General features: G+C 46.2%; 3 protein-coding genes and 2 pseudogenes across 5 annotated transcripts; 1 reads left to right on the forward strand and 4 right to left on the reverse strand.

Moving 5' to 3' along the window:
- Window positions 1-7,837: 7,837 nt before the first annotated feature.
- LOC120666742 lies at window positions 7,838-9,716 on the reverse strand (annotated as a pseudogene).
- A 16-nt stretch (window positions 9,717-9,732) lies between these two features.
- Window positions 9,733-10,719, reverse strand: LOC120668012 (cellulose-complementing protein-like; the record flags this gene model as incomplete). Its single annotated transcript, XM_039947976.1, has 1 exon — window positions 9,733-10,719. A coding segment is annotated over one exon (567 nt), but the record flags the coding sequence as incomplete, so codon positions are not given.
- Window positions 10,717-11,613, forward strand: LOC120666743 (annotated as a pseudogene).
- A 104-nt stretch (window positions 11,614-11,717) lies between these two features.
- Window positions 11,718-18,146, reverse strand: LOC120666739 (extra-large guanine nucleotide-binding protein 1-like). Of its 3 annotated transcripts, none has more exons than XM_039946660.1 (14): window positions 18,004-18,146; window positions 17,764-17,843; window positions 17,383-17,695; window positions 17,038-17,299; window positions 16,638-16,875; window positions 16,378-16,528; window positions 15,303-16,217; window positions 14,367-14,504; window positions 14,183-14,287; window positions 13,918-14,094; window positions 13,565-13,742; window positions 13,172-13,419; window positions 12,918-13,084; window positions 11,718-12,562 (listed from the first exon to the last, which is right to left on the reverse strand). In XM_039946660.1, the coding sequence occupies exons 3-14, from the start codon at window positions 17,539-17,541 to the stop codon at window positions 11,965-11,967; spliced, it is 3,336 nt and encodes a 1,111-aa protein (XP_039802594.1). In that variant the 5' UTR covers window positions 17,542-17,695; window positions 17,764-17,843; window positions 18,004-18,146; the 3' UTR covers window positions 11,718-11,964. The 3 variants fall into 3 exon arrangements, with proteins under 3 accessions (XP_039802594.1, XP_039802595.1, XP_039802596.1); XM_039946661.1 differs by having other exon boundaries at window positions 17,761-17,843; XM_039946662.1 differs by lacking the exon at window positions 17,764-17,843.
- Window positions 18,147-23,325: 5,179 nt separating this feature from the next.
- Window positions 23,326-25,445, reverse strand: LOC120668013. The gene is made up of 2 exons (XM_039947977.1): window positions 25,160-25,445; window positions 23,326-23,736 (listed from the first exon to the last, which is right to left on the reverse strand). Exons 1-2 carry the CDS (start codon window positions 25,376-25,378, stop codon window positions 23,326-23,328), a joined length of 630 nt encoding a protein of 209 aa, XP_039803911.1. The 5' UTR covers window positions 25,379-25,445.
- Window positions 25,446-26,837: the final 1,392 nt, after the last annotated feature.

The following is a 26,837-nucleotide window of genomic DNA, read 5'->3' on the forward strand; positions in this document are numbered from 1 at the left end:
GGTCCGGCAGAGCCCTCGAGATCTCATTGAGACTCGTAAAAAAGAAAAGTAGGCCGGCTATCCTTAAGGACGTGGTCGGCTGGTTGACCAGAGCAAAGTGGTCTCAATGTCGGCAGCCTCTGTTTTTTTTAAGGGTGATCGTACAAGGACGCAGTTGTCTGCTTGAGCAAAGTTGTCTGCTTAAGCAGTAGTAGCTAAATTAGATCATCTAAATGTTAAAAAATGATTGCTTCTATTTTCTAAGATCTTTTAAATTTACTTAACTTCAATAATAGTCATTAATTCTAACTTACAGTAGAGGGCTTTCTAGAGATCCCCTAGAAATAGAGAGTGAAGGAGGGAATTTGGAGGTCTCCAAAAATAAAAAGAGGCTAGTTGAGAATCAGCTGGAGTACATCTTTTTATATTTAATTCTCTAAATCTAAGATAAATACTGTTTAGAGGATCCTTTGGAATTGCTCTAACAATACTAACGCAACATGCAGTTACGAGCCTCGGCGGAGAAATGTGTGTCGCGCGTCGTAGGCAGCAGCTTTGCCAACTTTGTCACGGCTGATCAATTTCACGTGCTCTCGATTGCGCAAGGGACACTGCTATTGGAAATCTTTTCACTACCGACTCTAATCTTCTCATCATCACCGGTTTAGTCATAGGGGCGAAGCTAGGCAAGAATAGAGCAGGGGCTACTGCTCTGCCACGCGCTCTGTTCTTATGACGTAACAGGTTCAATGTCCAAATGCAGGTATATCGCTTCAGGCCACTTGAGAGATTTGTTTTGCTGTGTTGTGTTGTGCACTTTTGTTTTGCTGGATTGCTACCTTAGTTCCTCACTTCCTATTGGATCAATTAACATAATCCTATCACTTGAATGAATATGACGATAAAAAAAAATCGCCAACACTTTTCCTATTTATATGAGAGCAGGAGCCTCAAATATTAGTGTAGGTACTTCCCTGAATTATAATTATATGCTACTAGCCTATCAACATGTACTTGGGCACCGAATAATTAGAATTAATATAAATAATATTTATAGCTAATAATTATAACATTTTTTTAGAATTGTTGGGGGAAAATGAACGGCTCATGTCACTTGATCCAACGGCTGGAAAAGTAGAGGCACCAAAATGAGAGGTACCCGGTATGCACCCGTGCATACTAAATGGTGGGCCATATGCACCGGGTGCATACCGAATTGGTGCCCCCCCCCAACCAGTGGAGATGATGTGAGATAATTATCTTTCTGATTTTTTATTTGATCAAGGGTACCATGATAAATGAATAATTGTGAGAATAACATTTTGAGTAGTATAGTTTAGAATTAAATGGTTGTTCTGGTAAAGTTTGATTCAATGGTTGATTTAATATAGTTTGTGAGCCCACTAAGGTTGAACCCTACGTCGGCCCTAGGGTTCCTGGCGGACCTAGGGTTTCTGCCAGAGAGGGGGGCGCGGTCCGTCGACGAAGGGAGGGAGGGAGGCTGCGGCCATGGCGTCGTCAAGATGCGCTCGTCACAGTGGTACGCATCGCCGTCGAGAGGAAGAAGAGGTGGGGAGATGGAGAGGTTTAGGGCGCTGGTGCCGTACCGAGAAGGTCCGTATGACTACTCCCGGTGGTGAAGTGCTGCTGCAATAAAAAGGCGTATTGCTGGACATCATGGAGTGACGACAACCCGGGCCGGAGGTACTACAGATGCCCTTCAGGATTGGTAAGCCTTTCTTTAGGTTTTCCCCTTGGATTAGTCTGCTCTGCGATTGATTTTCTGATTTAATGTGCAATTAATTTGAGTGTAGAAACCTGGGGATTGAGGCTATTATGTGTGGATTGATCGTGAGGCCACCCAGTATGAGTGGATTTTGTTGTGTGACCTTTGTGATGCTATTTGGCAGCTGAGGGAGAAAGAAGAGGAGCAGCATCAGGTTCAGAGGGTTCAGGAGGAAAATGGAGAGCTCAGGCATATGATACTGCAACTAGAAAAGGAGATGGATGGATTCAATAAGAAGAAGTGGAAAAGGAGCAACTTTACTTGAAGGAGAAGAGAAACTTCAGTTGTTTTAGTAGGTGCATTGTAGTTTTTGCTTTGTTAGGACTGTTGTCTGTACTGAAGTACTCAACATAGTGACTTGCTCTGTTAGGGCATGAGTTTTTTGTGGCTACTTTTGTTAGTGCGTAATCTTTTGATGTAAATGTTGGCTGAGCTTGCAGCATATTTCAATGCAAAATGAACTAGTTTGCAAAATGAAGTGATAAATGCACATGGATGGCAGTTAACAATATCAGTTCACAGCTCACATCACTAACATGAAATTGAGTTCATATAACTAACATCAGTTCATAGCAATAAATATTTACAGCAAATGGTATCATCATGTAGATGTCATCAAACAATATAAGTAACGTAAGTTCAGAAAAAGGTATCATCTTCCAGCTAGACATTTTCAGTTCTTGTCACCAAACAACAAGTAAGAAAGGCGGTCACTGCTCCTTGGGATGCTCTTGGAATGGTTTGCTAAAATGGTCCTTGAGAAGATGTTACAGCCCTTGGTCTTGGGGCTTGAAAAGTTGATGCATTAGCTAGCCTTGTTGCTTGATCAGGAGCTGCCAATGGTTGTTGAGAAGGACCTGGTCTTGCTTCTTGAGGAGCTGGAGCTGGAGCTTTTGGTGCTTTTCGGTGCCCTTGTCTACATGATGAAGATATGTCTGTCAGGCACTGAAATGATGTAACAGAAGAAGAAGAAAATAGACATTCTATTTTCGTACACTTGATCGTTCACTAGCTGTTGCAGACTACATCAGTGAGACCATTGCAACCACTGCATAGACCCATAGGTTCATCCGGCGATAGATTGTCCGGTGATTATGTCCGATGATCATTGGTCGCATTGGTGCATGGAAAAAAACAGTTTTATAATTGATGTTCTTATAATTGCACCTACAGAATTGATGGTGTCATGCTCATAGATCAAGACACGTTGACGTTGCCCACAATTTATGTTAGAGCTCATGAAAATTGCGTGCAATTTCTGTTCCAGGTGTAGACTAAGTGGATGCATCTCTGGAGGAGAAGCTGTCCTTTCGAGCCGTGTCTTGAAGTTCCATACCTCCCGAGTGACCGGTGACAACTAAGAGATGAAGTCACGGGATGATCCCCAGTGTCCGGTGAACGCAAAGACTAGATCTCCAGTGCTAGTTGTTGTAACCATAGACGTTGAGTTTGCAATGTTAGTGACAATGATTTGGCAAGAGTCAGTTGTAAGTCAGTCCTAATGACTGAATGAAATTATCATCCATCATTTTGTGCTGTTACATTGTGACATTACAAAATACTCAATGGATGTTACATGACTGAATGCCAGGTGATTGGAGGGAGCACCGATCCGTCTAGTGCTGCCACGCGAAGGATCAAGAATGTGCTAGTGTTGAATGAGGTGTTGGCTATATACACGCATAGCCCAACTGGTGGTCCAAGAAGTGGGGCTCATCCTAAAATATTCACTGGAGTATGGAACAGTGATCACTGGTCCAAATGGTGAGAGGAAACCATCAGGAAATCTACCGAGTACATGAAAAAAATGTCTGGTGATGATAGCAACAGTCTGACTCGTGAGTGCAATAATAGAGGAACACGTGAAGCAACCCAAGTAGGCCGCGAGGCAGATGGGCCGGAACATGTGAAGCAACCGAAGCAGTTGGTGAGGTGGATGGGCCGGATGGGGGTGGGCGGTGGTCACAGTCCACGAAGAGTTGGAGGGGAAATTTTGAATCGATAGCCTTGCAATTTCCTAAAATATGGACCAATGATCAAGAATGGTGAACAGTGATCCATATAGTGCATGGAAAGAATGATTCCATCAGGTTATCTGCCGAGTCCTTCAGAAAATATGGCGTGTGTCCATAGGTCCGATCGGTGAGAATATATTTGAGGTGTCCAAATAACAGCCACGATGAGTTGGACAAGTGCAAGGAAGAAAGAGAAGAAATTTAGTAGCACCGAAATATACGGTGGACATCGGAAGTTCCTATGACCCATCATTGGAAGTTCTAACAAACTAGTACCTGGGCAATTCTCTGTGCGTTGCTGAGTCAAGCGAAGAAAAATCAAGTGTACCATCAGAAGTTCTGACGCCTCACCATTGAAAGTTTCGATGCCCATCGAACTAAGCACCGGAGCATTGCTCAAAGAGCGTGTCAAGTGCGTAGAAGCAAAGTATTCAGCACTAGTTGATTCGAAGGCCGTCAGTGCAATGTATCAGTTCAACTGGCGTGGCCACGTCAGCTGTCAGAAGGGTAAACGACTACATCAGGGCACAATCTAATCGGAAGTTCCGACGCCCCATCGGAAGTTCCGATGCCCTATGCAGAAAAGGGAGAATGGCTACAAACGGCTAGTTTGACTTGGTGGCCTATATAAGGACCTCACCCCGACCATTTTGGTGTTGCTAGAGTCTAGAGAAGTCACACCCACACTAGAGAAGTTCTCCAAGCCAACCAAAGAGCCACTTGATTAAATCCTTAGGTTTAGCACAAGTTTTGTGGGTGTTAGTGCTAGTTTAGCTCTTGAGTGAGTGAGTGAGTGAGTGAGTGAGTGACCAAGGTTGTGTACCTTGTGCTTTGGTTCTATGAGAGAACCACCACTTGTACTTGGTGCGCCAGTTCTATGAGAGAACCATGAAAGGACTTTTGATGTTGCCTAGATGAAGGTTGAAAGGTGGTTCCAAAATTTTACACAAAACTTGCAGCGGAATTAGTAACTTTCGGAATCTCCGGAGATTTCTACGGAATCTCCGAAAACTTCGGAGTCTCTGGAAAACAAGAGATTCACAACACGCCTAAGGAAACCTCAACCAAAAGTAGATCGACGAATTACCATACAAGGGTGAGTTGTTTCCAAGCTATTTCACTAGATACTTGCAACTCAAACCTTCTCAAAGTGTAGATCGAGATAAACTTAGAAAGGAGCTAGCACAAGCAACAAGTAGTGAAATAACCAAATCAAGAACAAGTGGCACAAGGATTTGTTTACCGAAGTTCGTCCCACCACGGGTTCCTACGTCTCCGTTGGGTGCTTCCAAAGAAGCTAGGTCGCTCTCAACCCTTTCCCCACTTGACCTCTTGATTTCTTCCCTTGCGGAGGTGAAATCGAAGCCTTCACAAACTTCCCGCGGCACACCACAAGCTTGGGTGCTCACCAGGCGACGCCTAGCCATCTAGGAGGCTTGACCTCCAAGAGTAACAAATGCCACAAAGATTTCTCGCTATGAACTCGGGTGCTCAAGAAAGGATTTTCTCACTTTCACTCAAACTTCGTTCCTAATCTCCCTCTCAACCCTAACTCACTTCTCTTCTCAGATCTCTTGCAAATTAGGAGTGGGGAGAGCTTCTTAGGGCTGAGAATATGTGTTTTCGGGTGGGAGCTCAGCAGCAACAAATGGGAAGGGTTGAGTGTTTTAAATACCCATCCCCCAAAAACTAGCCGTTGGGCTGTTAAGTTCCGGAAACTCCGAAGAATTCTACGAAGACTCCAAACATTCAAACTCCGAACATTCCAGAAAATCTTCCGGATACTCAGAACATTCTGCAGAGAAAGCACTTTAAACTTATCCCATGTGAAGTGCAAGTGCAAAGGTGTCTCTCATAGGTTTGTTAGATGATCTTTGAGCACCGAGTCATACGCAAAGCTATCAACGTTGCATCCCTCTTGATAGTATGACATTACATATACTCAAGATCAAATAATAAACACAGTATCATTCTCTTGAGATTGAATACTTTCATCATGCCGTTTTTCTTCAAAATCACATTTTGAGGGTTTGCAAACATTTTCTTTGCCTCTTCTTGAGCATTATCCTTCTTGAGCTAGTGCCTTGAGGTTTCTCATCATATATGATCAATAATGAACTTGACATCCTCAAGACACCTAAATCCATATGATTCAGCAATGATTGATGCTTAACAACTTGTAACTAGCCTCGATTGGTCCATAAATGCTAGCACTAACTTGCTTCTTCAATCTAGCAAGGGTTCATCGGCGCCAAACCCCTTGTTTGCCCTTCTCCCTCGCTTAGTACCTCATAGCCAAGTTCTTGCTAACCTTAACCATCTTGCCATCTTAAATCACACGTAGCCTTGCACCACAATATGCACTCATTGAATTCCTTTTCTTCAGCAAATTGATCCATATTCCAACTTTGTGATTAAGCAACCAAGAATCTTCACTTCTATTAAAACATTAAGGTCTTGACCATATTTCTTCCTTCTTGATCAATATGCCAATGCATTATCAATCTTCACTCATTCATACAAACAAGCCATCATAGAGACTAAATAATAGCCCTTGCAACTTCCTCTCTTTTGTCTTTTCAATTTGCTTGCCCTTTCTTCAATTTGAGATGTTGTAATTTTGGTACAATCATTTGCAATGAGATCTATATAAAAGTCATCAAATTCATTAGTTCTTCAATTGTGTTGTCATTCAACGACCACCAAAACCCACAAGGGAGCCTAGATGCACTTTCAAACCACCACTTGTACTTGGTGCGGCGGCCCCTTGGAGTCTTGGTGGTTCGCCGGCACGTCTTCGACCCTCTGGCTTAGTGTGGAGTGGCGACGACATCTTTGTGCAGGAGACGTGGAGACTCCCATCCTTCGTGGAGAAGCTCCTTAGTGAAAAGTGGAATCTAGGTGGCCGTGGTGACTTGACATAGCCTTTGTGGCAAGTTAATAAAAGTCCCGGAAGAGACTTAATTACCAATAAGAAATACTCTTTGTGAGTGTTTCAACAACATGGACTAGGGGTGGCTTAGTGCCTATCGATACTATGGAATAAATCTTCGTGTTGAGAGTTTGATTTCCTTCATCCTCTCTCTTTACGTTTCCGTATTTCATACTTGCAACTTGTGTGTCTTTATATTATTAGTGTAGATCAAGCTAGGTTTAGTTATAGATTGCAAAACTTATTTTGGGACGAGGGTTTCACACTAGATAAACTGTAGTTGTACATTTAGATAATATGTTTTTATTTAAATAATATGCAAACTAGTTGAAGTCTTAAATTAAAATTTTAAATTTTCTAATTCACCCTTGCACCTCTTACGCTACGAGCTCGGATTGCAACGGTGGCGGCGGCGCGTGGCATCGCTTGTGGTGTCATCGAGCTGCGGCTGCCGGACGGACACGCCGCGGGAGCCGGAGACCCCCAGAGCGAGGGCGCGTGACGTGAGGGAGCACGGTTGCGATGAAGCAAGCAAAGGCAAGTTAAGCTAGATAAAAGAGAAAATCTTTATTTATTGTACTGTTGCAGACCCTAATCTAATCAGTCTAAGTAGTTAGGAGTAAGGGGGTGTTTTAGAACCAAACTTTTTTCAGAAGTCCCTATCACATCAAAAGGAATCTTACTATTTTATAGTATTAAATAAAATCTGTTTATAAATGTTTTTTGACAGCTGAGTGCTTTTTCGCGAGACGAATCTAATGAGCCTAATTAATGCATAATCTGCTACAGTGGTGCTACAGTAACCATTCGCTAATCATAGATTAATATACCTCATTAGATTCGTCTCGCAGTTTAGCCCCAGGGTTCTACAGTTAGTTTTATAATTAATATTTATTTAATACTTCTAAATACTAAAAAGTCCCAGGAACTTTTTTTAAGTCCCTGGAACCAAACAGGGCCTAAGTAAAGTACAAAATGCAGGAGAGCAAAGCTCTGGCCAGTCAGGTTTGAGTCAGTCCGTAGCTGCTGAAACTAACATAACACCACCACTAACTTTAATTTCTGTTTTTTTTTGAAAGACCACTAACTTTAATTTCACTGTAATAATAGTTGCTTGCATAAAAATTATGCTGACTTTACCAAATGATGCTCAAAATGAAACCCAAACATTTCCCTTATGTACAAATACATCCTTCTAAATTTATAAACAGCAAAACTACATTTGCCACGGTCTTGGGCAAAATGGTCTTTTCAACTGCCACTCGTAACACTGTTGCTCCTCAAAACTGATGGAAGTGCCAAAGTATCAAACAGGGGTGTTTATAAATTTTAAGGGCCGAGAAAGGAATCATTAACTGTACTAGTGTCAAATAGGAAATTTCCTCTTCTGGAATCCGACAGCTTCTCCACCAACATTCATAGTTCCTATGTTGGCTCTCCACTCGCTCAGCTGGCTGCTCTCACAAACCCGAGGTGTAGAACTTTTCAGGCCCTCCTTGTTGACCAGAAGATGCCATTTTGCCCTTCCTTCTTGGCGCAATGTCGGAGGAAGAGTTGGAGTCTTGCTCAATATCTCCAATCTCTTCCTTGTATATGTCCTCAATTATTGGTTCCCAAAGGTGGACACGGGCATTTATGAACCAATTTGAAATCTGAAGAGGAATGAAAGTATATAGTTAAAAGATAGGACTCTTGAATAAACACAAATAACGTCAGAAGGCAAGAATAACAATTATGCTGAACAGCCTGTGGCACTTGGTTTGAGGCGCAGCAATCAGCATAATAATATCAGCTGCTGGAACTCAAGATATGGATCAGGAAAAAATGAATAAGAAACAATTACCTGACTCCTTGTCAAGCCTGTTTGTCTAGCTAGCAATAGCTTGTCAGAATCTGCAGGGTACCTGCAAAACAATGTCATGACGAAGGAAGAACAAGAAAGAAAAGAGAACAACAGGAATATTGGATAAAACACCACAGGAGAAGCAGTTTACGGGTGAAGTAAATGCTCATAGAGCCAAGCACGAAGAATAATGGTCCCTCGAGTTAATTTGCCCTCCTTGCTAGATGAATTTTCCTTCTCTCCAAGCTTCTTTCTGATGACATTGATCTGATCATTGATAGCATCCTTCAGGCACCGGAAGTGTCGTGAGATTGTCTGGAGGGCAAGTGCAGTGTAAGGCTTGGCAGCTCCAGGCCCAGCTACCACATCAAAAGAGGAAACCACACTTTGCATTTGGTGGTAGTATTGCTTGTATTTCCGGTCCACCTGAAATATATACACTCAGCAATAAATAAGCAGTGTCCGAAACCGTATGATTTTCAAATCTCACTTAGTATCTATTAAACACTATGTTATAACTCAACCTAATAGTTTGCATACAGATCTTTGATGCAATTAATAATTGTATGGAAAAAAGAATTGATGCTGGTCGTTGGATTTTTATTTCAGAAGAAAAATGCATGATAGTAGACAGACAGTGTCACCCACCTCGTCCAACATAGCCATCAGCTTTGCCATCTTGTTCTGAAGTTCTAGCTTCTCAGCAGTAGAAAGCTCAGGTGCTGCATTGGCAGCAGACTCCTGTGGATTAGAGGACACGCCCTCACTTTTCGGCCCTCCCTCGGTCTCCTTGCCATATGTCTTTGCAGCTTCGACTTGTTCTTTCTGAGCTTTCTGCTTAATATTCTTACAGACGTTCACAACCTCATCGAGCAGTTCTTGTGCTGCCTTCAGATACCTGGAGTTCCGGATTGCCTCAGACTGCACACTATTCATTCGGATGTCATCAGCTCGAAGACTGTCATGGTAAGAGTGTGGTGACAACATATCTTGTTTGACAGACCAGTGTGGTAAGGAAGGTGCCAACATGTGTGGGTTGATTCTCAGAGATATATCTTGGCTTTGCACTGAGGGAATGTTCATTGAATTACGGTTGTTGAGAACACCAAAATCAAGCTGTGCACCATTGGGGTCATCATCATGGACAAGATCAGCAGTGCTATTTTGGTGGTATAAGTATCAAAATATGGCAGCAAATTTATTTTCCCTTAAAAAGGTTCAAGAAGTTTTTAGTAAATTGTCATGGTTTTGGCCATAAATATTGAAGTGCTAATTTTTAGACATGAACCCATCGATAAGCCAAACTTTATAGGCATGAATACATTTTGGTTAGGTAAAAATTGGAAGCCAACCAAACTGACTATAAGAGCAACTCCAGTGGGGTGTCTAAATGGGCTGCGATCTCCATATTTACTCGATGGGTGCAAAAAATTGATCTCCAACAGACTTTCCAAATGGGCTGTCATTTTGGTAGGTCTTCTAAATTTCTCTCCCCACCCTCTAATTTGGTGGCCTCTATTTGAACTGCCAACTATGGGCCCCACCATTTTTTTTTTCATTTGCTTCCCCGACGGACTACCCGTCTCCTCCGTCCCCTTCACCCTTCTGTTTCTTGCTCTTCTTCTTCTCCTCCGGTAGACAGACGAGGAGGCAGGGCTGCCGGAGAAGTAGCATCTTGCAGTTGCTTCTTCCGCGCTTCCTCTGCGTGACGAGGAGGCAGAGGTGCCGGAGAAGAGGGTGACACAGCGATTGCTCTCTCCTGCAAGGGAGGTTTCATTTGCCCGGGAACAGCAGCTGGCGTCCCATGTGGCAAAGGAGACGGCGGCGTCTCGGGCTCCGTAGGAGACGGCGTCGGGGCCGCGGCGACGATGGGGAGCGTGATGATGAGCTTCTCGCCCTCGAACTTGGCGCGGACGCCGTCGGCGTCGCAGCTGTCGGGGTCCCGCGACCCCGCCACGAGCTCGGACGCGAGGAGAAGGCAGCGCAAGGAGCCGGGAGGTGCGGCGGCACCATGCCCGACGCCACGGCCTACCTGCTGCTCGACCAGCTCGCGCCCGCCGCCGCCGCTGCCGCCGTTGAGAATCGAGATGCTTCGAGAAGAAGAAGGCGGCGGCGGCTGATGAAACGAGGAGGAGGAACGGCACGCGCGCGCACGGGGGGCTTCCGATGGTCACTAAGACTGGCTTCGCCGCCGTCGCGTCAGGGCACGTCCGCATCGCGACGGCGACGGCGGAGCTGGAAGGTTTATCGTCAGCGCAACACGACGACGACCGCGGCACGCGCCGGCCAGGCTGGCAGCTAGCTGAGCCAGCCCCGTTCCGCCTTCCGATCGACAGCGACCCGGCGGGGGCGGGGCGGACGAAACCGCGGGCTCGGCGCGCCTGCCGTTCCGCTGCCGCTGTCGTGGCCGGCCGCGCGCTGCGCCGTCGACATCGACGTCTAGAAGCCTGATCCGTTCGCGCTCGGCTCGGCTGGCGCGCTATATGAGCGCGGGCCGGGGTCCAAGCTACTCGCTCACTCACTCATCAGAGCCAGGCGGGCCAAGTGTTCTCCTCTCCTCCTCGCCGAACCTTTCCCCGCACTCGCCAACTGAATTCGGCTCAGCTCAGCTCGGGTCGATCCTCCGATCGCCATGTCCTCGACGACGGCGTCCAGCCTGGCCGGCGTGTGGCTCGGCGAGCTAGCTGCGGCGGTGCAGGGCGGGTGGCAGGCGCTGGCGGCCAGCCACGGGGGGCAGCAGCAGCAGGAAGCTGAGAGCCGGTCCTGGCGAGCAGAAGCACAAGGCGCCGGCGCCGGCGGGAGCAGCGGCCGCCGGGAGGAAGGCGGCCGAGGACGGGGACGTAAGGAGGTGTGGCGGCGCCATGTCCGACACCACGGTCTACCTGCTGCTCGACCGGTTCGCGCCCAGCTGAGCTCAGCTGCCGTGGCGGCCTCGCCCGCGCTCCGGCGATCTGTACAGGCGGAATAATGGCAGCCGGCGGAATAATGGCAGCCGATCGCCGTGTAAATGCTGTGGATTGTAATGCCACCTTGGCATCTTGCTGCCGGCTGTTCACTTCCCCCGTTTCTTGCGCTCCATGGGCGCAACTGCAATGTCCCACGAACAATGAACATAGAGGGTGCATAACTGCATATGCATCACCCAGCAAAACATCTCAGCAATGGAGGATGCATACTCTTGGGAGGAATGCATCAAATAAAATGCAGGCAACTCATAATACAATTTACAAGAATCAGAATGGGCCGGTCTTTGCGCACCTCATCATTCTACTTGCAAAACAACTAACAGCCATACAAGCAATGATCAGCTACGAACAAAAGGAATGGGGGGAACAACTCTAAGAAACGGCGAAATGCACAGATATTTACACCTCTTCTCTGCACACAACAAAGGTTGTGGGGGGTCAGGTCAGTGGGTGAAGGTGCTCGGCTCCTCGCTGTAAACCGTCTCGCTGGCGCCGAACACGGGCTTCTCTTCCTCCCACTTGATGATCTCCCGGCCGTAGCGGATCGCGGACCGGACCGACTCCTGGTCCAGCGCGTTCACGTACGACACGTAGAGCTTCCGCCCCGTGAGGGAGCCGAACAGCCTCTTGAACTTTGTCGCCATGTAGTGCGCGGCCATCTGGGCCAGCGTCGCACCGGTCTGGCTGCTCCGGGTGCTCCTGCTGCTGTCGTTGAGCAGGTTGCGGCTGATCAGGGAAGTGAAGTCATCGAACCAATCGCACGATGTTAGAGGGTAGCTGTTAATCTTCTGCTCTAGGAGATCAAACTTGGTGAGTAGGAGGAGGAAATCCATTTGCTCAAATGTTGGATGAAGGGCAATGCTCTCGAACAGCTGCCTGCTCTCTATCATCTTGTTGACAATGGTGCCATTTGCATCCTCATAGTACTCATCATAGTCGTTAGCAGCAACACAGAAGATAACAAGCCTCACATCATCAAACATTTGCAGCCATTTGCAGTTTTCATGCAAACCTCTGTTGTTTATCCTGATCAGCTGGTACCTGAAAGCAAATGGAAAAGTTGATTTCGGGAAAGATGGAGAATAACTAGTGCAACCTGAAGCTATTTTAGAGAGGAAAATGAAACAGAATTACACAGCTATCACAATCCCTGACCTAAGTCAAGAATTAAAACATATAAGGTTTAACAAACGTGCATGTGAGTTTCGATCCTAACCTGCTCGCTCTACATGAAAATGCCACAGGCCCATACATTATAAAAAAAGTATTCACATTTAAGAGGTGTCTAGTCTAGATAACACAGTACGGCACACTAACAAAGAAGCTGTAGAGAGAGAAAGTGAGATAGGTAATACATCACTAGCAGACTACTATTGCCTTTAGAGTGAGAACTGACCTTAGCAAGGTGTCTTGTGGATCAGGCTCATCAGCGCCCTGTCCACCCAAAGACATCTGTGGGAAAGAGAATTCTGTTGATGCTAGCCCATCCGAGGATGTAATTCCATCAGCATACAGTATATCGATATCAGAGAGCTCATATTCAGTTCTAGAAATATCAACAGCCTGGCCATTCCAAACAAGGTTGAAGAATGAGCAATCGCAATTATATAATAACCAAAGAAAAAAAGGTTTGCAATGTCCCAATAATACCTTGTCAAGAAAATAATTGGCAGCAGGTGGAAGGAATGGCAGTTCACTTCTTCGTTTATATGTAGCTTGAATAGCATGATCTTTCCATAGTTCCTCAACAAGTGGTGCATATTCACGACTAGCTGCAGGGAAAATGTCTTCAAGGTTACCTAAAGCCATTGCCTTAAGAATCCAATCAGAGAATGCTTTCAAGCGTGGAATAAGGGAGTATTCAGTAACTTCATCAGAGAACCCAGATTCACAGCGGCCTGCAGAAAAAAAATCACTTGTAGCAGGCACAATTGCAAACATAGAAATGTTTTCTTTTATTACTTTGATTCACAACAAGGAAACAATTAGGAGTATTCCTTAAACTCCCAATTGTTTTAAGGGTGGTAAAAAATTGGGCCGTACCAGAGCTAGAAGGGTCATGCTGACTGTTTCTTCTTCTATCAGCTAAAGCTTCATCTTCAAACCGCTCACGGCCTTCAAGTAATATGACAAGGTAGTTGTATATGTTGCTTTGTATGACAAGTTTCAGATCTTCACGCTCATCCACTAAAAATGGTTTGCTCTTGTACAAGAACTTGGCCTGATATATTCAAAAGATTCAACATCATTTGCCACATCAACATTGCAAATTTTTGGGGTGCACAACACTGATCCTTATTTATGTGCAAAGCATATCTTGGATGGTGATATTACTACAGCTGATCAACTTATATGTCTGTGCACATTAATTTAGCAGATGTCCATAAACACTGTACCTGTTTGAGTATGGTGCTTGCCCCTGACCCAACCAACAAAAGCTTCTGGATAGTCCTTTGCTCCAGGTAGTCAGGAATAGCTCGATTTACCATGTGAACAGCTTCTTCACCACATTGATTAGTTGCTTTGTTTGGAGTTGGCAATGACAGGACAGGACTAAGAAGCTTCACTATAGGCTGGTGAGAAAGTTAGAAAAATTCAAAGGGGGTCAGTTTCCCTCCGAAGTATTACAAGGCATCTACATAAGAAGGATCCCAGCATTACCTTATCCCAGATCTTCCCTTTAACAGTTTTTTGGCCTTCCTCTTGGTAAGTCCCATCAGCATTCACCCAAAAATGAGGTTTCCCAGCACATTGGACCCCAGCCAACTAAAATCGAACATTTTTTAGGAAAAACAAGCAAACAGCAGCATATCTCAAGGTGAGGCAGTAGCATTTGATTCCAAACCTTAAGCATTTGCAGTTCAGACTTGGTAATCTCTCGTCCATTAATCAATATTCCGGTGTTTCCGTTGCTTGCCTTTTGAGCTAGTGAACCTCCAACATTGAGATTTGCACTGATTATGCAATGGGGCTTGTGTCCCTCCTAGAAAAATTTCAATGAGAGCAATCTTGTCAGATTTGTCAAGGACAAATTATTACAGGATTTGTACGAAGAAAATAGCAAAATGCAGCAACTAAATTATTAACAAAATTGTGAAATGGCATAAGAATGACCAAAAAAAGTCAACTGTTATATTCAATTTTTCCCAAATTCACAAGCCAAGCCAAACCTGGCACCTGAGACCAAAACCATGTTCTATATATCATGACTAAATTGCTGTCAACTTGTCCAAAAAGATTGTGTCTAATAACTCCACATGTAATATCACAGACATGCCAACCTTGATAGGCAACCTTGTGCAGCTCTGAACTAAAAAAACTAAAAAATATCAGATTCTCCTGATTTAGACAGCACACTACCCACTATCATTCCTAGGACAATGAGACCATTCGGACCATGATACAACACCCAACGAAGCTGATTCATCAGACAGAGCCCCAGCGAAGTCAACTAAATATCCCATACCATGTTCAGCAGCACTAGGCATCCAGATTTCCAGTCCATGCATCATGATTGCAATAAATAACATAAATCTAGTGAACTCTGGCTATACATAAATGCCATAAGTTGTTCTGCAAAGAGTTTACCCAAGATAACACCTAAAGAAGTAATCTTCACTTCATATCTGCACATTGCAGGCGTAGTGTCCCTATTTCTACTATTAAGACTAACAGGAATAAACACGAATCACAATCAATTCAATTATAGTCTGTGCTGCATCAGATAGCTACATGGTTCCGGATGAGCAAAGGAAAATTCAGATCGCCACGAGTCACATACCTTCCCCCAGAAGCCGGACACCTTGTCGTACCAGTAGAAGCCAGGCCTGAGCCTGGAAGGCGGGCACGGGCACCCCTGCAGCTCCACGAGCTCCTCCGGCGACAGCCATGACCCGTTGACGTACACGTCCTCCGCCCGCAGCTGGTTCGCGGCACACTCTCGCTCGCTCCTCATGACCAGTTCCACCTCCGCGGCGCTGAGCAGGCGCCGCAGCACGCGCGACCCTCGCCCCAGCGCATCCCGCCTGGACTCGGCCACGGGCCGGCCGATGCAGTCCAGGCACTTGCGCCCCTCCGGCATGGAGCCCATCGCCCGGAGCACGCAGCCCGCGCAGTGCCGCGCCCCGCAGGCGAGGCACGACTCCTTGTCGCGGCCCCAGAAGCCGCCCCCTTTCCCGCACCTGTAGCAGCCGCGGGACCTGCCGCCCCTCCAGTGCGCGGGGGAGAGGGAGCCGCTCGACTGGCCGGCAGCGGCGCGGGGGCGGGCCTCCTCCGCGGCGGCATTGTCCTCCTCCTCTTCCTCCTCCTCGTACTCGCCCTCATCGTCGGAGGAGTGGAGGAGGGAGCCGCTGGTCTCGGCGAAGGTGACCGCAGCCAGGTGGCGGGGCTTCGGCGGCAGAGCCGGAGCCCCACCGTCGCCGTCGCCCTCGTCGTCGGAGGGGGAGGAGGGTGGGAGCTCAGCGGAATGGTGCGCGGCGGCGTGGTTGGTAAACTTAATTCCCTCCCTCTTGCTGCTGCATTCTGCACCACCCTCTGTGAGCATCTCGATAATTTGTCGTGTTGTTGGCCTTTCCGCCCGATCAATTTTCACGCAGAGTAGACCAATCTCAATGCACCTTCTTATTTGTTGGCAATCAAATTCTCGGGATGTATACCCTTGTACTTTTTCGACCCTAATTTTCCATTTTGTAAGAACCTTGAAGACAGAACACAAACCTATAATGTTAGAAACATTCGAGGAAAAGTTTTCGAGAGAGATTATTTTCGAGGTGGTATGCAGAGGGAAAATTATTAATAGCATATCTTTGGAAAAAGGGACATCCCCTTTTCCAAAAATTGAAACATAGTTTACTTACAAGCCCAATGAATTCCTCGGATGATGTTTCAACATTATCAGGGTAGTGCTTGTCTCCTGTAGTTATCTCTATGATTATTACGCCCAAACTGAATATATCTAACTTCTTTGTGATTATGCCTTTGATTAAGTATTCCGGTGACATGTAACCCCTTTATGGCAACATGAGTGGGTCAACTCTGAAGCCTTATGAGAAATGTAAACAAAAAGGCACTTGGTGATGACAAAAGATTGAATCTGAGAAGCATGCATCTGACTTACAGTGTTCCATACTGATTTTTTGTAATGGTTCGAGTTTGTAGCTCACCGAAGACCCTCGACAAACCAAAGTCAGCAATTTTTGGCACCATATCATCGTCAAGCAATATGTTTGCAGGTTTAAGATCCATATGAATAATAGGGGTGCTAGCTTGCCACTCCTCATGAAGATAATGTAAACCATAGCAAATACCCCTAATAATTTTGTAGCGTGTATCCCAATCAAGTCCAGAAGATGCATCTGCAATTATAATACGCATCTGAAGTTATATCTGAAATAAAATATGGTTGCTTTCAAGATAGTATGTGAATAGGATTCTAACCACATAAATTTAAATTTGACGCTTGAATGACTCAATGAAAGAAAAAAGAACATGATACCCATGATGTTGGATTGCCATACCGGAAAGATGCTTGCAAAGGCTTCCATTAGGCAGGTACTCCAAGCAAAGCAACCTTTCTGACTTCTCAGCATAAACGTATTTCCCGTTGTGCAGTACAAGTTCCTTCTCTGTTTCAGAACAGTATCCTACAAGTTGCACTATGTTTTGATGTTTAAGCCTCATGAGATGACGGGCTTCGTTCTCATATTGCTTATCCTGAAGTCCTGACATTGTCCATGTAAGCTTCTTCACAGCAATGGTATCCCCATTTGCTAGAACTCCCTGTTTAAACTCTGATATTGGTATGGATAGCAGTTTTCTGATCGACAAAGATTGAATATAGCAAAAATAGGATTTAGTCTTACCTTATACACCCTACCAAAACCACCTTGTCCAAGTAGCCGCTCATCAGAGAAATCATTTGTGATCTCTCTCAAATATTTTAATGAAAGACCTTGTAGATTCAAACGTTGATTGTGTAATATGCTCTCCTGCTTATTATGTCTGCCAGGCTCATCGTCCATATTTGCTCTATTTTATGAGCACACCAAACACTTTTCAGATGATAGCAAACATCCTTTTTTTTGTCGCGTTGTTTCCCACGGATTGAATAGTGCCTTCAACAAATCTTGCTGTTATAACTTGTGACTGGATGATTATTCCACCAAACCAGGATAACTGTACAACAGAACACATAACAAATTGTGCTTCAGCTAGGTGGAGAGAGAGAGAAGCAAGCTTACTACATCTGGAGTCAGGACCCTAAACATATTGAACTGTTAGATCCCGGCGCACTGTTCTGGCAATTAAGATAGTGAGGAAAAATCTGAAAAAAAATTCAGGAAACACTCTGAGGAACACAAATGAAGCTGAGAGAAGGTTGAAGGTGTTCTTGTCACGGTACAGAGATTCAAGGCATGATGAATAAGGTTGCTAGAACACTAGCTAGGAGAAAGAACACTTCGAAGACAAGTCTGATCACTAACCAGGTTTTGGTCCGTGGAGATGCTGCTGCTAAAAAAAGACTCCGCCTCCCGGCAGGGGCCCTTGATAGTCTTTGAGACGCGTGAAAAAAAGGAGGCCGGCTATCCTTCAAGGACGCGGTTCTCTCTGCTTTAGGGCGGCTATCCTTCAAGGACGCGGTTCATGGCAAAGACCTTCGGTCGAGGTCTAACTTTAAATGATTGGCCTCCATTTGTCCGATAGGTTCATTTTTTAAGATAAAGAAAAAAAACGATAGGGTCACTGGAACAATACACTACGTACAATTTTTAAGATAAATTCTTGATTGTTCTTGTTAATCTTGCTCCGAGTTCACAATTAAAATCTCTCCTTTTCTTGTGGAAAGATTCACAACTACAGTTTAGAAACTTTGAAACTGACCTGCATCGAATAAATTTTGCAGGTCCTACTACCGGTGCGCATACAATTCAATGCAATGCTTCGCTGGGAATAGGGATGTAAACGAATCGGATACGGACGGATATTACTGATATCGTATTTGTTTTCGTTTTTTGTTCGAATACAGAATCGAATATGGATAGTGCTAGTTTTTGCCGAATAAAATTGCAATGAATATCGACATCATAAAATGTAACTTTTGAGTATTCGGATACGGATCGGTTACAGATATTGAATACTTGAAATCGGATACGGACGGATAAAAACCCTTTCAAACCGGATCGAATTCGAATACAATTGGGAAATATCCGTACCATTTACATTCCTAGCTGGGAAGCAGGTGCAGCGGAAATACAAGGACCCAACGCTGTTCGACCGGGACCTCATTCCGGAAACGTCGTTTCTGGGATGGTACGTGGGAACAATTTTGTTCCCCATAAAATTTCTCAATGAATCTATATATTGTAATTTGTAAATGCCGTGTACCAAATTGTCATTCCTCGATCCCGTCGTTCTGGGAATTCGGTGATTATGAGCCAATCAAGCCTATGGACGAAAGCAGCTTCGCCTGTGCTTGCTGGGTGCCTGGGTGGCTGAGCATAGGAGTTCTGAACTTTGATCATCTTGCCCTAACAACTCTGATCATCTAAATCCAATACCTTGCAATTCATATTTATTTCTTGATGTTTTCATCCAGCTTCTAGAAGTGCTAGTACTTTTTTTGTTTTTGAATCAACAGTGCTAGTACTTTTTAGATGCTGGAATTGTTGTTGGAACTAAACAGAAAGTGAGAAATGTGTAGTGCATTTTGATAGAAAGAACTTTGTGTGCAAGAAGCCAGCGAACTGGTTTCAAACCATTCGAAACTGCAAAGCCAGCCCAGCCCAACCCGCTCAGCCACTCTTGGAGAAATCATGGAACCGGACCAGCCCAGGCAAATTACCGCGCAGCCTTTTCGTCGATCACTTTGGCGCCTCGATCTCTCTTTTCACAGAGCCCTGGCATACTGTCCTATGCACCCAAGGCATGGCAGCTTCAAAGTGCCGGGCTGTCATGAGACACCGGGACTGGGAGCACAACCGGCATTGTGTAGAGTGGCTAGGTGAAAAACAAACAAATAAAAAAGATAAACCAGCAATCGGTTAAATCGTTGATAAGTTGTCTGAAGACGCTCTCTATGAGTATGGAAAGTGGTTCTCAAACATGAAGTCAAAGGAAAAGGATGGTTGCAGAGATTCAATGGAAGTTGTTCAATCGAGAAAAGAATTAACGAATCCTAGGGCAAAAGGTCGAGAACCACTCTTCCTCATGGCTTTCTTTCCTTGCTATTATGAACAATGAAATAATGAGAAAAATTAAATTCAGTTGTCAACATATCCTATCGAAAATAGGATTGGTGATGGATTTGATCCAAAACACATAGTTTTATAAAATCTGTACGATTTTTCCTGATCTAGAGAGAGGAGGAGCAAGCTTACTGGCACATCAGATTCTACTGGGACAAGAACAGGAATACCTATATATGTAAGCTACATTGAAACCTGTTGGTCTGCAGATTCAAGAGGAACAAATCTATGGTAGCAATCCAGCAAAATAAAAATTGTGCAACACGGCACCAAATCCTTCGAGTGGCCTGAAGCTGCATACCTGCATCTGAACTTGTCATGTCAGAAGACCAGAGTGTGGCAGAGTAGCCCTCCACAAGCTTGGCGTCTCTGATGATTCCTCGCCCTACGGTTTTTCTTTCCCTGAACAGAGTCGGCCGGTGTCCTAATCATGTTCCTTGTGTACAATAGGTAAATCTTCTGACAGTTCGTTTACAACTTTAAATATTTGGAAAAAAAATACGACCCCAAGGCAGACTCGCCAAGGATCAATATTCAAGAGTCAATTCCCTACAAGCCATTAAAAAAGTTTTCAATTCCTTTCATACCACTAGAAAAGTTCTCACTCCCAACCAACCATCAACCCAACTTTATTTGGACTCACGTGCCACTTCCGTTAGATTTTGGTGGAACGGCAGCTTAAAATGTCTCTTTTGCCCCTCACATCGGTCTTCTTTCTCAACGGGCTCGGCAACAGAAGGGGTGGTGGCATGCCCATCTGCACTGCAGCAGCGATTGAACTCCACTCCACACTCGGCCCCCACGGGCCCCGCCGGTGTGCCGGTGCCGGTGCCGGTGTGCCGGTGTTCCTCCAGCTCCCGTTCCATGGCGCCGCCGCCCGCTCTGTTCCTCCTCATCGCCGCCCTCGCACTCCTCCAGAGCCCGGCCCTCTAAGATGCCCACGGTGGCGGCGGCTTCTACGACCCAGCGCATGTCACCTAGCTCGGCGAGGATGGTGCACCTGCGGCGAGGCTCCGCCCATGCCAAGGCAGGGAACGGCAGGGGCGAGCTACAGCTCCGGCCGGCAAGGCGGCTCTGGCTGGCGAGGCGGGCGGGAGCGAGCTGCAGCTCCGGCCGACGGCGCTAAGGCGGCGGCCATGGCATGGCCCAGCAGTGCGCAGGAGGCGGGGCCGCGGGCAGTGCGTGCATGGCGGCCTGCAACGCTCGCGCGGCCAGCCGGCATTGCTCGTGCGGGGCCGCGCGTGCTGGGGACCGGCGGCGTGTGCGAGGGAGGCAAGCAGGAGGTGGCGACGGCGCACAGCAGGAAGGAGGGCGGCGGCGCAGGAGGGCCAGGAGGCAGCCAGGGGCGGTGCTGCAGTTGGAGGCGGCGCTCGGGTGGAGTAGCGGCGCACACAGCGGAGGTAAGCAGGGGAGTGGCGCATGGGGAAGGAAAGGGAGGTGGCGGCTGTGAGGTGGGAGAAGGAGGCGGCGGCTGTGGGGTTCGGCAGGGCCAATGCAAGGTGCCGCTCTAGGGTGCTGCTGGGCGGGGCGAGCGACAGCCGGCACGATGGGGGTGTCGGAACCGCTCGTCCTCCTCCCGTGGTCGGGGGAGAATCGGCCGGCGACCTGTGCAGAGCCAAGGCGCACTGGTAGCGCGGCGGGACGCGGTAGCCGACGAGGGCAGGCGGCATGGCACTGGGCGGCCACGGCGAACTTGCGGCGCGACCCCGCCGGTGGTAGCTGCGGGCTAGAGATAGGTGGAAGGGGAATAGAAGGGTAAAATGGTCACTTTGCTTTGTCGTTAGCTTCCATTTCTACTAAACTAGACGGAAGTGGCACCGAGGTGTAACAAAAGTTGAAGTAGTGGCTCTCAAGGCGTCATAAATTTTTTAGTGGTATATAGAGAATTGGAAACTTTTTTAATGGCTCTTAGGGGTATTCAATGGTAGTCATCCATGGACGCGTAAGGATGCCCCTGCCCTGCGCTCCCAACGCTCCAACGCGTGAAGAAGATACGGGGATGTGCCATAAAAATAAAACGAGAGGAAAAGCATTAGAGAAGACGTAGGGAGAATAGCAGGAGACACCAGGGCAAGGAAGTGTGCAATACTGCAGTCGCTGGACCATGGTTACTCACGGGAGGGGAAAAAAAACCTTCTGATTGACAAGACTCTGTTGCTAGCGCGGCGTGGGTCCTCCTTGCCCTTGCGGATGCAAAAACAAGAAGCAGCAAAAGCCAGAGATCTCTGGGCTCTGGCGACCGGGGAGGACGACGACTCCGCACGCGACGCGGACACGCGGTTGAGGAGAAATTTTCACCCGGCCGCGTCCTCCACTTGTCAACCACGCGGCCTTACGCGTGAACGGCCACGCGGAGCCGGGATTTCTTGGGTTAATCTATCGGCCACAAAGATTAATTATTTATTTGCCCCTCCAGGCATCATCCGGATTTTGCATCGGTAGAAATTATGAACATCCTGGGATTGTTATTTGTTGACGCAAATCTCGATCAACACACGAACGCACTAGATCGTGCTGCGCGAGAAAGAGTTCGATGCAGCTCTCCCTGCGTGGAGCGGTCAGACCGGTCGCCGGTGAGAATCGGCGACGGCTGACGAACGCGAGCCCGGGAGAGACCCCGTCAGGGTAGGCGCATGTAGGTTTGTTCTAGGATCGGCAGGCCACCTAGAACGCATTCAAATGTCGCGGAGACGAAGGAAGAACAGCAGATGAAATTGAAAAAGCTAGGGTTTGGAGAAGAGGATAAAAAGTAGAGTTTGTATTGTTTTTTGTTCGATTGGATTCCCTAATCGGCCGTGACCCTTTATATTTATATGGTGGGGTGGACTTATCCCGTAAGAAATCATGTTTACAAATTTAAATCTATAAAAAATCCTAGTTGTACTTGGACTCTACCTGGACCGGTCAGACCGGTCGGTCCCTGCTGGACAGGCCACAGTGCCTCGACCGGTCAGACCGGTTGTTGCCAATTTTGTCTGTCAACATATGCCCCCCCTGTTTTTTGGTAAAGCTTGTTTGCCAAAAAATATTCTTATGAGTCAAAATTGTCTAAGGGCGATGATTAACACTACATCGGCCATTTTTTGTACTAAAGGTGATAAACAATTATCGGCCATGTTTTGCTCAAGTCGATGTTGAAACAACTTGTTTGGGCCGCCACACCTTCTTTATTGTTGCTGACGTCTTTAGCACGGCCTCCACTTGTTGCTCCATTACTTCCTTCTTGTGCATACGTTGCAGCCTTCGCTTCTGAGTATGAGACAAGTCTGAGGGACACCACCTCGACTGTAAATACTTTGAATCTTGCTCCTTACTCTTCTCATTCTCCTTGCTGCAATCAACATCTTGCTTGACCGGATTATTGTTAGCAACACTCGGTCTTTGTAGTAATGCATGATTTGGATACATAGGAGGATATTGAATATAATATGATTGCATATGCATCCTACTATAATCCATATGTGTATAAAAGTAAGGATACCAGCAATACCATGGAGCAATCGGTCCACTAGATGAAGTACAATTACCTTGACTCGATTGCTCTTGATGTTTTGACGATGATCACGTATCCTTGACTTCGCTTGGCCGCACCTTCTGTCTCTGAGCACTCCATTCCTTCTCGTATTTGGCCAAGAGTTCCTTAAAACTCGGTCTTGCCTTGATTTTGGAGGAGTTCCCAGATTTATTGGGCGCACTGGTCAGACCGGTTCCACGACCGGTCAGACCGGTCGAACCGGTCAGACCGCCGCTATGGCCGGTCAGACCGGTCGACTTGTTGTCGGCCTTCTTCTTCTTGTCTTGCCCCCCGAGTGTTTTTGCGCCTTGAGGGATCTTCTGTGTCAGCTTCTTTTCAGGTCTTTCATCACCAATAACTACATTCTTCCCCTTGGTTGATTCGGCTTGACTCGGCCGAACTAGCACTTTAGGATTATTCAATTCCAACACATGCACTGGGAAAGGATTCTGATCAACCTGCATATTAGGAATAACCAATCGTCATTCATTAATGGCCGATTGAATTTATCTATATAACACATTGCAATCATTAGTAGCATGTGAAAAAGTATTATGAAATTTGCAATATGCTCGCTGCTTCAACTCTTCAAGCGGCGGTAGAGTATGTGACATCTTGACATATCCAATCCTATATAACTCATCAAATATCCTCTCGCACTTGGATACTCCAAAAGTAAATCATTCATCTTGCCGATTTTTCTGAATCGGCTTAAGAGCAAAACAAGTAAATGGTTTAGCTTGAGATGGCCAAGCAAACTCAGCAGCATACACATCATTAGACTCATTGTCCGAACAATTTGAATTGCATTCTAAAGTATGCACACTAGAACGATGATGCCTATGAGATTCTTGAGACTCTTTGCTTCGGCTTTCTACAGCCAAAGCTCTTTGATGCACCTGAGTAACAGTAAAGAAATCATAGCCCTCTAATCTTTATTTAATATGAGAGCGCAAGCCATTAAAAGCCAAATCAGCTAAATCCTTTTCTGCAATATTCACACTAAAGCATCGGTTTTTTGTATCGCGGAATCGTCTTATATAATCATTGACAGATTCATCACGCGATTGTCTAACCGATGTCAAGTGAGACAATTTAAGTTCATCATGCCCACAGAAAAAGTGCTCATGGAACTTCTGCTCTAATTGTTCCCATGAGCCAATAGAATTAGGTGTATCTTCCCCACTGAATTTAACAAACTCATGCAACCTAAAACCAGCAGGGTATGCAACCGAATCAAACGAAGTAGGATACGGCTTTTGGTATGTGCGGGTTTTACTTCTAACATCCACTCCAAAACTTTCTCTAAGCGGATTAGCCAAATCATTCTTATAATTAGTAAGCATTTTATCAAAATTACTCGAAGAATTTGGCTGTGTGGATGTAGATACCTCACGCTGGTTTGGAAGAAACTGACCGGATGGACCGGTCGGTACGACCGGTCGGACCAGTTGGGGGGAACCGGTCTAACCGGACCGATATACCGGTCTGACCGGTCTCTGCCGGTTTTGCCAACGCTGCACATATCGGTCGAATATCTCGTCGGAGATAGGACCGGTGTGTGGCACTGAATTCCTGGATATTTCTGGTGGTGTTACTGAACAATCTCGTTTGTTCGGCTAATGTTGGCCGAACCAGGAATACTCATAATAGAATCCCATATTGAGGTTGACTCGTAGGAGATGCTGCCGATGGTTGAGGAACATAAAATTTAGAAGTAGAAACAGATGGAGGTTCATCGGCTGATTCTGGTTTCTTACCAGCCGATTCCCTTTCCTTAGCGCTAAGCCAATTAACCCAATAAACATCACGCTCAGCTAGCAATTTCTGAATTTGTTCCATAGTAACACCAGAAGGTGGAGCAGTTGCAGTAGGTATTACCTCAGTAGATGCATCCGAGGAGATAGAAGCGAAGTCGATCTCCTTGATCTTGGTGACTTTGCCGCGTCGATGGACCTTGATGCTCGCAAGCGCCGCTTGTAGATCTTCTTCATCGCACTTCTTCTTGCGCTCCTCCAGTAGCAGACGAACGTCCTCCGGAAGATGCTCATATGTCGAAGGGATGATGTTCTCCTTGTCGATTTCTGTGTTGGAGCCCATCTTCTTTGGAGTAGATTAGATCGGTTTTATTAACCAAGATCTTTCTTCCCCAGTGGAGTCGCCAAAAAGTATGTTGACGCAAATCTCGGTCAACACATGAACGCACTAGATCGTGCTGCACGAGAAAGAGCTCGATGCAGCTCTCCCTGCGTGGAGCGATCAGACCGGTCGCCGGTGAGAATTGGCGATGGCCGACGAACGCGAACCCGGGAGGGACCCCGTCAGGGTAGGCGCATGTAGGGATGTTCTAGGATCGGCAGGCCACCTAGAATGCCTTCAAATGTCACGGAGACGAAGGAAGAACAGCAGATGGGGTTGGAAAAGCTAGGGTTTGGAGAAGAGGATAAAAAGTGGAGTTTGTATTGATTTTTGTTCGATTGGATTCCCTAATCGGCCGTGACCCTTTATATTTATAGGGTGGGGTGGACTTATCCTGCAAGAAATCCTGTTTATAGATCTAAATCTATGAAAAACCCTAGTTGTACTCGGACTCTACCTAGACCGGTCAGACCGGTCGGACCTACCGGTCAGACCGGTCGGTCCCTGCCGGACAGGTCACAGTGCCTCGGCCGGTCAGACCGCTCGGTCAGACCGGTCAGACCGCTCGGTCAGACCGGTCAGACCGGTTGGTGCCAATTTTTGTTGTCAACACTATTACTGAAATGTGGTAAAAATTATGCAACAACTATCCGACATCAACTTTTTTTTAGGGATCTAACTGTCTGAATTTCGTTTCTCAACTCAACGATATCGAATTCAAAACCTTCTAAATTTCAATTTGCAACTAGACATTTGTCAAATCCAAAACTGTGCAAATTAAGTTTATTTCTCAACTAAAAACCTATCAAATCCAACACAATAGGGGTTTTCCCTCATGTAACTTGTTTCCAAAAGCAGTAAAGAAGTGAGACGGAATGGGTCTAGAAAGAGTTGGGGAGTGGCGGCCAGCCCGACGGAAGCAACTGGCGTCGGGTGGAGGCAGTGGCGACCGAAATGCTGCCGGAGCGGACAATAGGAGATGGCCGGTGGGCGATGGGAGCGGCGGGGGCGAGGAACGAGAGCGATTAATGTACAAGCGGTGGTGGGCAGCGGCGGAGGTGACGAGGTCGCTAGAGACGGGGGCGGCGAAGTTGTAGCGTCAGAGCCCAAGAAAGATGCGGTGGTGGGTCGCGTGTTCTCCTAACCCGCCCCTACCTTAATCCATGTGACTTGAGGTTTTGTATGTCCTCGTTATGCTTTTCTGCTATATTTTTGTGATTGAAGTTGATCTATGTCATTCAAAGGAAGAATCAAAATGAGGCCATCTTTAGTTCCAAAAAAATTCCTCCAGTATACATCACATTAACTCTTCAGACGCATACATAGAGCATTAAATGCAGTTAAAAAATAACTAATTATACAATTTAACTATAAATGATGAGACGAATCTTTAAGCATAATTAGTCTATGATTAGATATT

Source organism: Panicum virgatum, chromosome 3N (assembly GCF_016808335.1).
Source record: "Panicum virgatum strain AP13 chromosome 3N, P.virgatum_v5, whole genome shotgun sequence".
Classification (NCBI taxonomy): Eukaryota; Viridiplantae; Streptophyta; class Magnoliopsida; order Poales; family Poaceae; genus Panicum; species Panicum virgatum.